General features: G+C 33.7%; 3 protein-coding genes across 3 annotated transcripts; 1 reads left to right on the forward strand and 2 right to left on the reverse strand.

Moving 5' to 3' along the window:
• Positions 1–3,467: 3,467 nt before the first annotated feature.
• On the reverse strand, positions 3,468–4,007 carry LOC140972313 (mitochondrial pyruvate carrier 4-like). The gene has a single exon (XM_073434757.1). It carries the CDS (start codon positions 3,932–3,934, stop codon positions 3,590–3,592), a length of 345 nt encoding a protein of 114 aa, XP_073290858.1. The 5' UTR covers positions 3,935–4,007; the 3' UTR covers positions 3,468–3,589.
• A 2,641-nt stretch (positions 4,008–6,648) lies between these two features.
• Positions 6,649–9,104, forward strand: LOC140974103 (iron-sulfur assembly protein IscA, chloroplastic). Its single transcript, XM_073437345.1, has 3 exons — positions 6,649–6,975; positions 7,846–8,064; positions 8,799–9,104. The coding sequence occupies exons 1-3, from the start codon at positions 6,801–6,803 to the stop codon at positions 8,939–8,941; spliced, it is 537 nt and encodes a 178-aa protein (XP_073293446.1). The 5' UTR covers positions 6,649–6,800; the 3' UTR covers positions 8,942–9,104.
• A 1,386-nt stretch (positions 9,105–10,490) lies between these two features.
• LOC140974104 (glucan endo-1,3-beta-glucosidase 8-like) lies at positions 10,491–12,211 on the reverse strand. Its single transcript, XM_073437346.1, has 2 exons — positions 11,719–12,211; positions 10,491–11,653 (listed from the first exon to the last, which is right to left on the reverse strand). Exons 1-2 carry the CDS (start codon positions 12,069–12,071, stop codon positions 10,537–10,539), a joined length of 1,470 nt encoding a protein of 489 aa, XP_073293447.1. The 5' UTR covers positions 12,072–12,211; the 3' UTR covers positions 10,491–10,536.
• Between the last annotated feature and the right edge of the window lie 979 nt (positions 12,212–13,190).

Here is a 13,190-nt window from a genome sequence, read left to right on the forward strand (position 1 = left end):
ACTTTTGATATTATTGGTTTAAAAATTAAAAAATAGAAGAAAGGATTAAATCAACAAATTATTATAGTCATTATTCAAGGATATAAATGTTACAAATATTTTTGGTTAATATTCTGATAATATTAAGTAGCTTGAAGTGTCAAATTAATTGTAATTAAAGATTGATATACTGAATAAATATATATTTTTAAGTAGCTTGAAGTGTCAAATTAATTGTAATATTTTTTGTAAAATAGGGTATGATATTTTGAAATTAGTTTATATAAATGTTATCTATATTATCGAAACGAAGTGATTGATTCATCATTCAAATTATATGAATATTTGTGCATTTTTATCAATTTAAAGAATATTCCATTTATACAGCAAACAAAAAATGTGTAGCCCAATAACCATACCATTGGATTCGAGTTGCACAAATCGAATGTTAAGCGATGGAAACCAAAATGTGGCATTTCATCAAATCTTATTTAATAAGACACGTTTATTTGTGTCTTTACACATTGCATAGTCTTTGATTGAACTAATCAAACTCCAGTTTTCTATCTTAGGAAGATGATTTCCTGTTTGAAAATTCGATACTCGGCCTGAATAAAAGAAGGTATGGAGAGATTTTTTGGACTTGATTAAATAATCGGGTAATCGAGAAGGGACAAAACATTTGTTACATCTGATGTTCAAAACCGTGTTATGCTTTACTCAAACAAGTCTTATTTTAACGAATTATTATAAATTAAACGTACTAAACATTATTCATAAATAAAATACAATAAAACGTACTTCAGTTTTATGTTCATGTTATACGTACCGAGAATCAGGCTTCAGTGATAGATTAAGATTTTAAATCTACTCGAACTAGAATTTTCTATACTTTTTCTTTTATGGGTTGAGCCGGGCTCTTTTTATTTGTAAAATTAAGTCGTAAGACTACTGATTCCAGTCTCTTGAATTCAGTATTATGATCAAGAAATAATATAGCAACGATTAATTTGCACATTTGCATATTCAAGAACACAAGTATAAGTGCAGGATGAACAAAAGAACCCAAAGAATTTTAGGTTGTTCCGCCAAAATAAAGACCTACATCCGATTTCAGTCTGACCAAATGGCTCTTTTCCCCACTTTCTCGAATTCATTTTTATTTGATTGTTCGTGTTTATTGTATTCTCTTTTGTTTACAGTACTTCAATCTATGGTGTATATTATTATTTCGTGCACTTATTATTCTTACAAAATGTAATATAAAAACATATGAGAAATTAAAAAGGAAAGATATATTAATATCCAAATAGTAAATACATCTTTATTATTTATACTATAATAATAATAAGTATTATTATATAAAGAATCTCTCTAATACTAATTAAAATTGGTCTGATTATGTTCTAAGTGGAAATATTACTCTTAACTAACTAAATAAATTAATCTTCAAATGACAACATCACCCCATCTCACAAAAAAAATTACATCATTTTTTAATAAAAAAAATAGCACATTTCAACATAAGAATTACAAATATCTAATAATAATTGGATGACTGAGTTATTTGTTAAATTTGTTATTCGAATCTGAAGTCCAGTAAAAATGTTTGCAGGTAAGTTCGTTTATTTTAAGGAAAGCCCATATATAAATCTAGCTATAGCCCAAATAAAATGTCAAACTAAAACCCAAATAATAAATCACTATCCACAAATTGAATCCAATCCCAACAATAATTCAAAATCCTTTTCAATTTAATCAAATTAAATAGGGATAGATATTCTATATATGTTTTAAAAGTATTTATATTAATATGTCTTGCTTTTCCACATATGTTGAGCATTTTAGGAAAACATATGTAGTTTGAGAGCTTAGGACATGTGGACATGAGAGCAAGGAGATTGTTATAATCAAGTCTCGTACTCGATATATCATCTTGACATTTAGATTTTAAAGATGTCAGATGTGTGATAAGTAATCGACATCAAGAACTAATTTTTCTTGGAGATGTAAAAAATATTGGCGGATTATTTTATACCGTATATATGGTTGTTTTGTCGTGGCAAATTGTTTCCACAAATCGAATGAAATGTATACCTAATTATGTGGATAGATTTGTATCATTTTCAGGAGGTTGGGGGGTAGGTGTGGACATTAGTGAAAAATTTGCCCAATCCTTTACACCACATGTGATATGAGGGGCAAAATTGGAAAACTATTTTGATATCACGTTGACATACCAAATCAGTTCGTCGTTTATAATATTGTATTGTATTGTATATATAATTATTTAATTTTGCTATGAAAAATAACAATGTGAAATCTAATTTCCTTAATATGTAGAAAAAATTAGTCAATTTGTCCTTTTAAGTTAATCTATTTTGAATTTAATCCACTAATTATCCATCTTGGATCCGAGTACAGTGAATTCGCATTATTTTTCTAAATTTCTAATATTATTATTGCACGTGAATACTTACATGATACCAAAAATAATCGATGAATAATGTTATACACATCAACACACTAACTAAATAATACTAAAAGTTAAATAAACATGAAGTTAACGTAATGACAAAACCCAAAAGATATGGGTGCAAACCAACTTTTTTTAAAAAATGTTTCAGATTTTTTAGGTATGATATTAAATGACTCAACAAAGCAGTAGTTGCCAGTTGGTAGAGATGTAAACGAACCAAACCGTTTGTGAGCTATTCAAAGCTCGATTCGATAAAAGCTCGTTTGAGCTCGTTTAATGAGGCTCGTTAAGATAAACGAACTAAACTCAAGCTTTACAGTACTCGGCTCGTTAGCTCGTGAACATGTTCGTTGGTAAGTTCATGAGTAATCTTTTAAATGAAAAAATAATAGTTTTGATATTTGATTTATTGATTTTGCATATTATTTATGAAATATATAGAAAAATCTATTAAATTTATTTATTATAATAAATTTACAAATTTTAATAAGAATAATATATTTTTCTTTAAATATATAATTTACTTTTTAATTAATTTAATGAAAATTTAAATGTATAATTCATATTTATTAAGTTTGTTTAGGCTCGAGAAAGACTTGAATAAGCTCGTGAGCCATGTATATATTCATTAAATAAAGCTCGAGCTCGGCTCAATTATAAACTAACCAAGCTCATACATTCAAGAGTTCGGCCCGACTCGATTACATCCTTACCAGTTGGTGTCAAAGATTCTCTGCACAATGTTGAAGATTCCAAGTTGATCCCTTCAAAATTATAGAAAGATTTAGATTTATCCATAATTAATTGTAGAGAAATCGTTGGCAGCCCAATTTCTGATTCTATCTTTGAAAATGAAATTATCTACTTTTTTTAAAAAAAAAAATTATTGACTTTCACTTTCTACTACTTATTTACTTGAAATGATTAACATTAGGTTTTGCCAATTTCAATTATATAAAATTTATTTACCAGACAATAAAAACTGAGAGTGATTTATACAATATTCATACTTATATTAATAAAATGATTTGGGACGATTTTAACCTTCATATTATGATATTTTTTCACGAAACTTCAATTTCGCACGACAACTAAAGGAGGAAGCAAACACGAGGTAATTAATATAATAATTCACCGATCTACGCCGGAGATTCTTCCTGCGGCGGATGCGGAGGCGGAGGCTTGGTAGTCGTGTGTGGCCTTCCTGAACAGCTGGTAGAATCCGGTGGCGGACATGGCGGAGTTGACGCCGAAGAGATTCCAGTTCCATGGTTTGATGACGAAGCAGTAGCGAGACCAGATGATGCCGGAGATTGCGATCACCGCCTGCTGCGGATACGACAGCATCTCCGGCGGCTTGGAGAAGTCGGATACGTTGGCTATGCTGAGGCCCCACTTGAACGTCGGAGCCCAGAAGTGGATCGTCTTCGGGCCCGCTGGGTGGTTCCAAAGAGCCCGGAGCTTCGGATTTACCATTTTGCTGTTTTCTTTGTTTTCTTTTCTTCAATTTATCTTATGCCAAAGGCCTGCGGTGCCCCACTTATAAAGAGAGAGAAAGATAAGCTATGATTTATATTATAATAATAAAAGGTCTTGTTTTGTAAAAACTTATTAAACCTCTATATANCAAGTAAATCGCATTGATCGATCATGTGCTACAACTCCACCGATATATATTATACATGAAACCTTTGTACATATTTATTAGGAAAAATTGCATTTTTATTCTTTATGTTAGCATATTTACGATCTTAGTCATCTATATTAAATTTTAGTTTTAGTCATCTAATTTTGTTTTTTTGGAAATTATAGTCCCTTTCTAATGTGACGATTCTGTGACACTTATGTGATGCTGATATATGTAGTGTCACATCAAGAATCTCAATGAAAAAAGAATAAATTGCCCAAAAAAAAAAATTACATGACTTAAACTTAAATTTGATAAAATAGATAATCAAAATCATAAAAAAAAGTGACTAAAAATACAATTTTCTATATTTATGTACTTACATACATAAATATATGTTTTTTTTTTCTTTCTGATCATCCATCACTATTTAACAAATTAAAAGTAATAAATCAGCAGTATAGAATCAGCACAAATATTTCCATATTACCATATCAAATAATGGATTACAAATAATTATAATCAACTTTTAATAAAATATACTTTATAGCGTTCCTTACCCGAGCAAACTAATAATTAACTTAAGCATGCAATTAAACTACATAATCCAAAATATAGTTCGAAGACCAAATGACTGGTAAACTGATAAACAAATAACCTTATCCTTTTAGTCCAACCCTGAACTCTCCTTGGAACCGCCATGTCAGCTTAGTATGCCCAACCCGAGACATGCGTCGTGGAATGGGGTGTCCGAGATGAAAACGAAGACGTGAACGATAATCTCCCAATACGTAAGACACGAGTATATAAACCTATATGCAAATGCATGAAACATGTACTAGATATCTGAGATCAAAATTGGATCATCACCATGCTCAGTCTGGTCTAGGCACCATCATGTGTAGCAGTTAAAATGAGAGATCGTTAACACACTACTCTCAAAAGGTGAAACTACAATATCCCGGGTCATCAAAGCCCGCTCGACTTGTCTGCCACTATGACTCTCTATGCCCATCCGTCCATGAAAGAAAATGCCTGAGCAACCCCATATATTTGGAATTCATAGCTTCAAAATCCTTTCGTTCAAGCGTAACTTAGGGATGTGCTTGAATTGATGGATTTAAGATTATGTATTCCAAGCGTGACCTAAGGCTGTGGGTTTCAAATACATGACATCAATGTAATTTGAAATCCATCCACCCTCAAAGTAAATCATTCGATCCAAGTTCAACTTAACTGAATTTTGGAGCATTACAAAATAGTAAAAGTTCATTGAAATTTGTATTATAGTACAAAATAGTAAAAGTTCATTGAAATTTGTATGAAATACAGTTTTGATATGCTGCACACCTACCGTGCACACTTATGTGAGCACNATATTTTCATCACACTTTGAGGAGGAATTTGATTGCCAAGATAGAAGCCATCAAGCCTCACAGACCAGTAGCAAATATTTCCTTCCGCTTGATGGTGATCAAATTCACACGACGAAGAAAGCTTCCAATTAAAAACATCATGAGCTATATCTCTATTATCCCATCGAAATCGACAAAAATACTTTGTGGTCTGCCAAATGTTCATGTGAAAATTCCAGGTGAATTCCTCGTTCGAGTTAAGTGTATGATTTCCAAGATCATCGTCTTTGGAGGCACAATGGATGAACAATGTAGGGGCGCTCGGAAGGTTATTCACAACATGTACCGCGTACCCTTTCATAAACTTTTGAACATCCTGAGAGGATGTAACTCCATGTGATTGTATTATGAGGTGAAGTGAGAGGATAAACAAGGAGAAGAGGCTCTTGTTTGGGGTATAATCCATTGATTTTCCAATGTTTCGATCGGAATGTGATCCAAATATTCGACAGGATCACATTGTTTTAGTGTAGATGGAGCACAAGATGATAATTCCTCTCTACATATTACGTGTATTAGATTACAAGATTATGAGTATGTTTTGTTAATGTGAATTAGAAAATGAGGAGTGTCTTGTTCTTAGATTACATGCATGCCATAAAAGTTCATTATCAGAATCTGTACTACTAAAATAATAATATTTATCACAATAAAAATCTAAATAAGTCGAAGATTATAAAACTCGAGTCTTCCGATTACAGAAGCAGAATACTCATCATCCAATTCATACCCATTTAAAATTACCTAAACCCGACCCAAATATATTGAATTTAGGTCGGGTATCCGTTCTTACTCATTGTCGTCTTTAACCATAGACAAAATATTACATTTTATATTTTTCTCAACACAACCAAATCAAACATATTATTAATAAAAAAAATTGTCAAAAGTGTAGGTTTGAAGAACTCTTGTTAGTGACAAATAAAAAAAATTGAACATAATCTTACTTTTATTTTTAAAAAACAACTAAATTTGCTAAATTAGAACAAATTTTAATTTCAAAAAAGATGTGGTGTTATTTTTTTGGAAGGGAACCAGATTCATGGAACTTGCAAATCTCGTCGAGCAAAAAATATCTAGTTTCTTGTGGCTACCATTATTATAAATTTTAAATATTATTATTTTATTTGGATTTATAAAAGAAATAAGCCTCAAATTTTTTAAAAATGGAAGAGAAAATCAAAAGACCAGTCTACATTGTACGACACGCCTAGCTAGTCAAAATACAGCAGCTCTCAAGGATATCTTCCTTCGATTCTTGATTCTGGAGTTTCATTTAGGTGTTGGAAACCAAGAAAATATGGCTTTCTCTGGATCTTTTTGCTCTCCGCAATCTGTTTATGGGCTGTCAAAATCTTCTGTTTCGATTCAAAGATCTTCATTTTCGTCGATTTCTAATGTGTCTTTTCAATTTTCGCCAGCGTCTCTCAATGGAAAGAAGCCCCTTTTATCCATTCGATCAGCCTCTGTGGAAGGTAATCTCTTTAAACATTTGCGCACAATCGATTTTTTTTTTTTTGGGGGGTTTGATTATGGAAATTTATTGGAGTTTCCAGCTTTGATTTTGTGGGATAATTTAATGTAATAATTCGAAAGTAAAAAGACTCGGATTGTGCTTGTTTGATGCAAGAGCAGACGATTCAATCCTTAGAAACAAATTTGTAATTTTTAGGATTGTTGAGGAGAGACAGACTAAGGGTATTGAAATAAATGTTAGGTAATAGCTTTATATTTACCTTAATAGTGATGAGCAGTTGTAAAATTCAGAGGCTGCTTTAAAACATTGCATATCTGTTAATTCTTGCCTTTGTTTGATATGTATTTTGTTAAAATTTGGGATTAAAATGTAACTTGTTGTACAGTTGTATCGGTTCTTGAACAATATCTCCATTGATGAAAAGCTTGGCTATTATAATTCATGATGCAATTATTCCTTCAAGCCCTTAACGTGGACTGCTCTTAGTTTTCTGTTCTTTTACGAAATATTCGAAATTTAAATTTCTGAATCTTGGTATGATTTTCCCCTGAAAGATGAAAATTCTTCACACTTCTAAATGCTCAAGGACACAAGCGTGCACAAAAATATTGAAATTTCCTCTCTTTACATGCGATGGTGAGACTGATAATGCACAATAGTGAAAATAATCATAGTGGTCTGTTCCCCTGAAATTTTTTGGGAAGCAACTTAACGTGATTCTATTAAGTTTGCTTGGATTTAATGACCTTTTAATTAATGCTTCAGGAATAAATCATTCTTAGTTTGCTATTCTGCTTGGTTTGGATTTTGTCAATTATACCTTTTTTTTTGGGTATACTATTATAATAACCTTTTGTGTTTGTCGTAGCACCACCTGTTAGCGGTGGTATGGCACCTGCTATTGCTTTGACTGACAATGCTCTAAAGCATTTAAACAAGATGAGATCAGACAGGAGTGAAGATCTGCGTTTAAGAATTGGTGTCAAACAAGGTGGATGTTCTGGCTTGTCATATACTATGGAATTCGAAAGCAAAGATAACTCTAGAACTGATGATTCTGTAATGGAGTATGATGGTTTCAGTATAGGTATTGTCATGTTCTTTTCACATTTAAAATATTTTTTAGCTACTTCTTTATTTGATTATTTAAAGCACAGATTAGTAGCATATATAAGAGAGTTTTTGGGTCTGATCACTTTTGTCATGTATTATAATATTTCAAGGACACCCTTTTGTCAATCTCTGTTCATAGTATAATTAAAGTGGTTAAGCTTTCCAATTTGTGTTAATTAGGATTGTTCTTTTGGCAAGTGCAAATGTTGATTGCTTGCTGTCATTTTGATTGATATATTTACCAAATCAGACATGAAGGAAAGGAAATCCATTTGGGGCCAAAATTCTCAATCTAAAATCTAGAGTACTTCTCAAAACATAGGGTTCCTATTTACATAGGGTAGTTAATATTGTGATCATATTATGTTTTTTCCAGTTTGCCATTGATTTCAGATCAGCAATTGATTCCTTCAGATGACATGTTGTAAAAATGCACCCATTCTTTTCCATCTATCTTTATCATCTTTGGTATTGTTCTTTACCATGCTTCATGGGAATACAAACTTAACTTTAAATTTGATCCAATTGAGGACTACCCTTTAAAAAAACGATGGCTGTTTGGCCATAATTGTTGTTGCATGCTACAGCACGAAATTTTCGTGCAATCAGCTGTTTCTATTATGTTTTATTATTTGTGACATATTGCATAATGTGGTTTTGTTTTTCATCTTCTGTGCTCAAATTCCACTTCTATGCTCGGCCATGCAGTTTGTGATCCAAAGAGTCTTCTTTTTATTTTCGGTATGCAACTGGACTACAGCGATGCACTAATTGGAGGAGGATTTAATTTCAAGAATCCAAATGCCACCCAGACCTGCGGCTGTGGTAAATCTTTTGCTGCAGAAATGTGATTGAGCATGTTACCAATGATTATAAACATCTATTCTGTATTTAAATGTAGTGGAAATCGCATTATTTTATGCAAACTTTGTTTACTGGTATCAATATTTAGTGATTGGTCATAGAAATATGTCGAACCAGCTGTTGTATATCTGATTAAGAACATTTTACATCCTTTTAATAAATTTTTAAAATTCATTATTTTCTTTCCACATGTGAAAATACAAGTTCACTGTGATTTGAACTCATGATCAAAGTTATGAGATACTGAGTTCTGATCGAAAAGCTTGTGTGATGGCATTGATGTTATTTAATACTCATCTTTTCCACGTAAGCAGTTTGTTTATTAGGGTTATTTGGATTGTGGGATGATGATGGAACATTTTCAGTGGATGTGATCATGAATCTGTGGCCTTTTCTAGCCAAATAACAAACTGAAAAAAATAACAAAGAAGAAAGAAGACGCCGGAAATTTTACCGATAACACCTTGCCTACTCTTGAGTTAGAGACTGGACAAAATTATCATCGACGTACCTGATAGTTATAGATGTGAAAATACCTTACCTAATAGATATTCCCTTATCTTCTTGGAATTTTTTGTTATTGAGATTGATGAGACATACAGCTAAGGCCTACGGGCTTGGGATCCATTATCCCTGTTTGTGGGGTCGGGCCCTCTTACTCTATGCGCTGTTAGTCGATGTGATGTGACAGGATAAAACAATCATCTTTTGAACATGTTTTCACGCTCAGTTACATCTGAGGAACCGCAAGGTCAAGGCCTGTGTCTGTGTATAAGCCATGCTCTTGAAGACGTAGGAGTCGGAGTTGCGTTAGTTCAGGTCAGCCGTCAGCCCCTAACCTTTTAGTGGTCTATTAATCATGGGAACTCAGGCACTTGGGAAATCCAGCATTATTCAAACGTCCGAGATTGGGTTGGATGACGTGTATATTTTTGGTAGCAAATACTCGTTTGCCAGGGTATCAAGTGTTTATTGTGTTGAGCTAAGATTTAAGTTTTTGAAACTATGTGATGTTGCACATAGCATGAGCTGGTACTTTTGACCAAAAAGTTTAATGTCCAACATATATATGCCTAATAATTAAGATTAGCGAATTTTTTATCTTTCATTTGGCTCTACTTGTTCTGACTGCACCGTAATTTTGTAGAGAAAATCTGGGTTCTACTCTAAGTACAGGACTAAGAAGAATGGGGTGGTGAGGGGTGATTTAATAATATTGAGAGTTGTACTTTTAATAAAAATAACATGTTTTAAATCTGATTGCGAATTTTTTATCTTTCATTTGGCTCTACTTGTTCCGACTGCACCGTAATTTTGTAGAGAAAATCTGGGTTCTAACTAAGTACAGGACTAAGAAGAATGGGGTGGTGAGGGGTGATTTAATAAAATATTGAGTGTTGTACTTTTATAAAAATAACATGTTTTAAATCTGAATGGTGTTTTTCCTTTTCGGTTTTCCCCTGGGTACAGAGGAAGTGTGATATATGGCAGAATTTATTGTGGAGGTGTTTCTCTGATGGGGACCGTTGCTACAAGTTTTGTGCAAACAGTACTTGCATTCGTTTATGTGTACATGTTTAGCCTAGCTAAGAGTTGTGTACAAAACTAGCAGCAAACTTGAAATCCCAGAAAAAATGACCGCTCCAGTTTGCTGCATTCTGAGCCTCAATCCACGGCTCTCTATGGCTATGGGGAAGAGGCATTGATGTGTGGACAAATTTGCCTTCACTATCTTGGCCATTCCTTCAAAATTGCATGCCTCCACATCTTGATTATTCATCTGGAAATACATATTAAACGCATAAGAAATGTGATCAACATTAGGCAAAGCGTTGCAAGATGCGCCTTCTTTGAGCGACGTGCAATCTGATCTTGAGCACGCAAAGTCAACATTTTCGGGGACCTTGTTCATGATCTTGATATCACTATTGAACACACACCACTGTGTTTCCAAGTACTTAACATTCTTTGCACCGACCAGCATTTTGTCTTGTCCTTGTCCGGTGAAATCCATTGGAAACTTGGGTTTTCCATCGTACCTAAACACCCCCCAATGACGCTCAAAGTCCCCGGGTGCAATGCTCTTTTGGTTCTCATCAGTGAGGCTAAAGAGATAGTATTGAATGTCTCCAGGGTAAAGTGGGGTGCCTTTCTTCGTAGCCATTTTCTTGAAGAACCCATCATAGAATCTCTTAGCCATTTGAAAATTGGCATTCTTGTCTCCATCAGTTGGCCACCCAATTTCTCCGATCATGATTTTCAACTTATGCACTCCTGCTTTTCTCAGCGACCATACCAGGGTGTCTAGATTTGCATCTAACATGTTTGTGTAAGAGATTCCATCGTCTTGGACAGGGGTTGCCCCACCCTCGAAAAACGCAAATTCAACAGGGAAATCTGGGTCCTGATACAAGCTGAGGAAAGGGTAGATGTTGACTAGGAAAGGGGAGGAGTTGTCTTGCAGGAAGTTGACGATTTGTATCATGAGGTCCCTTATGTCAGACCGGAATTGGCCGGCCGAAGGACCGCCAGAACCGGAGTCATACACATCACCGTTTTGTGGGATCGTTGCTTTGATTTTGTCACCTAGCCCCTCATCGTTTATGGCTTTCTGTATGTTTTTCAGAGCTGGAAATGTGGTCTCCAAGTTTGAACCATTGTAGGATGTCAAGAACGGCTCGTTTCCTACCGCAACATACCTGTCATATTCAATGCATGATCAAATGTTGGTAGGAACGTATGTAATATGCATGAAAACCCTTACTTGATATTGACTCCTCCATCGTACAAATGTGTTGTGAGATTCTTCTTGACCCAATCCTTAGCATTATCATAGCTATCTGCAAAAGAAGCCAAATGATTGTTTGGGATCCCAAGCATCACCTCAATGCCTGTACCAGCGAAATACTTAACCGTCCAATGATCCGAATCAAATAGCTTGACCTTGCCAATGTTGTTGTCCTTGAGCATTTGGACGATCATGCTAGGGTGTAGATTTTGGGAGGCTTGGGTGCCCCAATTTACACCGATCCCCTCTATTACAACGATATGCACAACAATAAAAGCCATGACCCATGTTAATATCACGACCCTCTTCCTGTCGGTCATAGTTTTCATGCCTGCATTAATCTTTGCGATAAATCAGAGCTTCTGATATGAATCAGCTGGCTTATGATAATTTTTGAACAGGGATGTCATATTTCTTGAGCGAAATGGGGGTAGAATTCCTGGGGACAAGAATGAATGAAAATTGATGGGATTCCGTCGGTTTAGAGGAATGGGATAAAAGAGAGACGCAAAAGGGTGATTTCTTGGTATTCATTGGTATATATTTGAATTTATTTATTTATTTATTTTTTTTGAGACAAAGTAACCTTTGACAAGATATTCTAACCGGAAAATATGGCAATATGACATTAATTTTGTGATATCACTCTGTATTAACAGAAATTCAACAGTGTGTGTGGGAGAGGATTCGATCAAGTATGGACACTTGATTTGATCAAATCTTCATAGAAGAACAAAACAAAATCAGTTTGTAAATTCTGGAGGAAGTATCTAAGTATGTATGGGCAAACCTAATTTGATCCAGTCTTCAAAGAAAAGACGTGGTGGTTAAGTTGTAACCAACCATTTTCACAGGCAGCTTTTGCTAAGGTATCCACAACTAAGTTTCCTTCTAAATAAATATGAGCAGCTCGTGAGCTTCTCGATTTGACTCAAAATATATTTGATTCGTACTTGAAATTTGATCAAACTCGAATATGTTTGAACTTTTTCTTAAAATTGAATTCGAGATCAAATTATTTTGTTTGATAATTCGCGAGCTTTAATATGTTATTAATATAATATAATTAAATAACAAATGAACATATTTCGACCATTTTGATCATTTATTTTTTAAAAATAATTCAATTACCTTGTGGATATGTTTGCATTCGAGTTCGAGCTAGCAAACAAATTAAAATACTTAAGTTTCGAATATAATCGGCATGATTTGATTCATTTACATGGACGATTATAAGTGAATATGGGTGAGGTTCAAATCGAAAGCTTTAATAGCATATGTTGCTTAATTTGTTTTAAAGTTTATATCAGCGATGATCTCTTCTTCCTCACCATTTTCAGCCTATAAATTTATCGTCATTGAAAAAAGTACAATTTTTAGGTAAAGCCCACATTCAAATATTCTATCATTCAACAAGGACATCGCAGTTTCATAATACCAAACTCTAT

This window comes from Primulina huaijiensis, chromosome 3 (genome assembly GCF_012295235.1).
Source record: "Primulina huaijiensis isolate GDHJ02 chromosome 3, ASM1229523v2, whole genome shotgun sequence".
Taxonomy (NCBI): Eukaryota; Viridiplantae; Streptophyta; class Magnoliopsida; order Lamiales; family Gesneriaceae; genus Primulina; species Primulina huaijiensis.

Bases quoted from the DNA above. Each gene is read 5' to 3' on its own strand.
- LOC140974104 (XM_073437346.1), bottom strand. From the start codon at position 12,071: ATGAAAACTATGACCGACAGGAAGAGGGTCGTGATATTAACATGGGTC. The intron at 11,654-11,718 runs GTAAGGGTTTTC...TGAATATGACAG, and splicing joins GATGGAGGAGTCAATATCAA to GTATGTTGCGGTAGGAAACG.
- LOC140972313 (XM_073434757.1), bottom strand. From the start codon at position 3,934: ATGGTAAATCCGAAGCTCCGGGCTCTTTGGAACCACCCAGCGGGCCCG.
- LOC140974103 (XM_073437345.1), top strand. From the start codon at position 6,801: ATGGCTTTCTCTGGATCTTTTTGCTCTCCGCAATCTGTTTATGGGCTG. The intron at 6,976-7,845 runs GTAATCTCTTTA...TGTTTGTCGTAG, and splicing joins TCGATCAGCCTCTGTGGAAG to CACCACCTGTTAGCGGTGGT. The intron at 8,065-8,798 runs GTATTGTCATGT...TCGGCCATGCAG, and splicing joins GTATGATGGTTTCAGTATAG to TTTGTGATCCAAAGAGTCTT.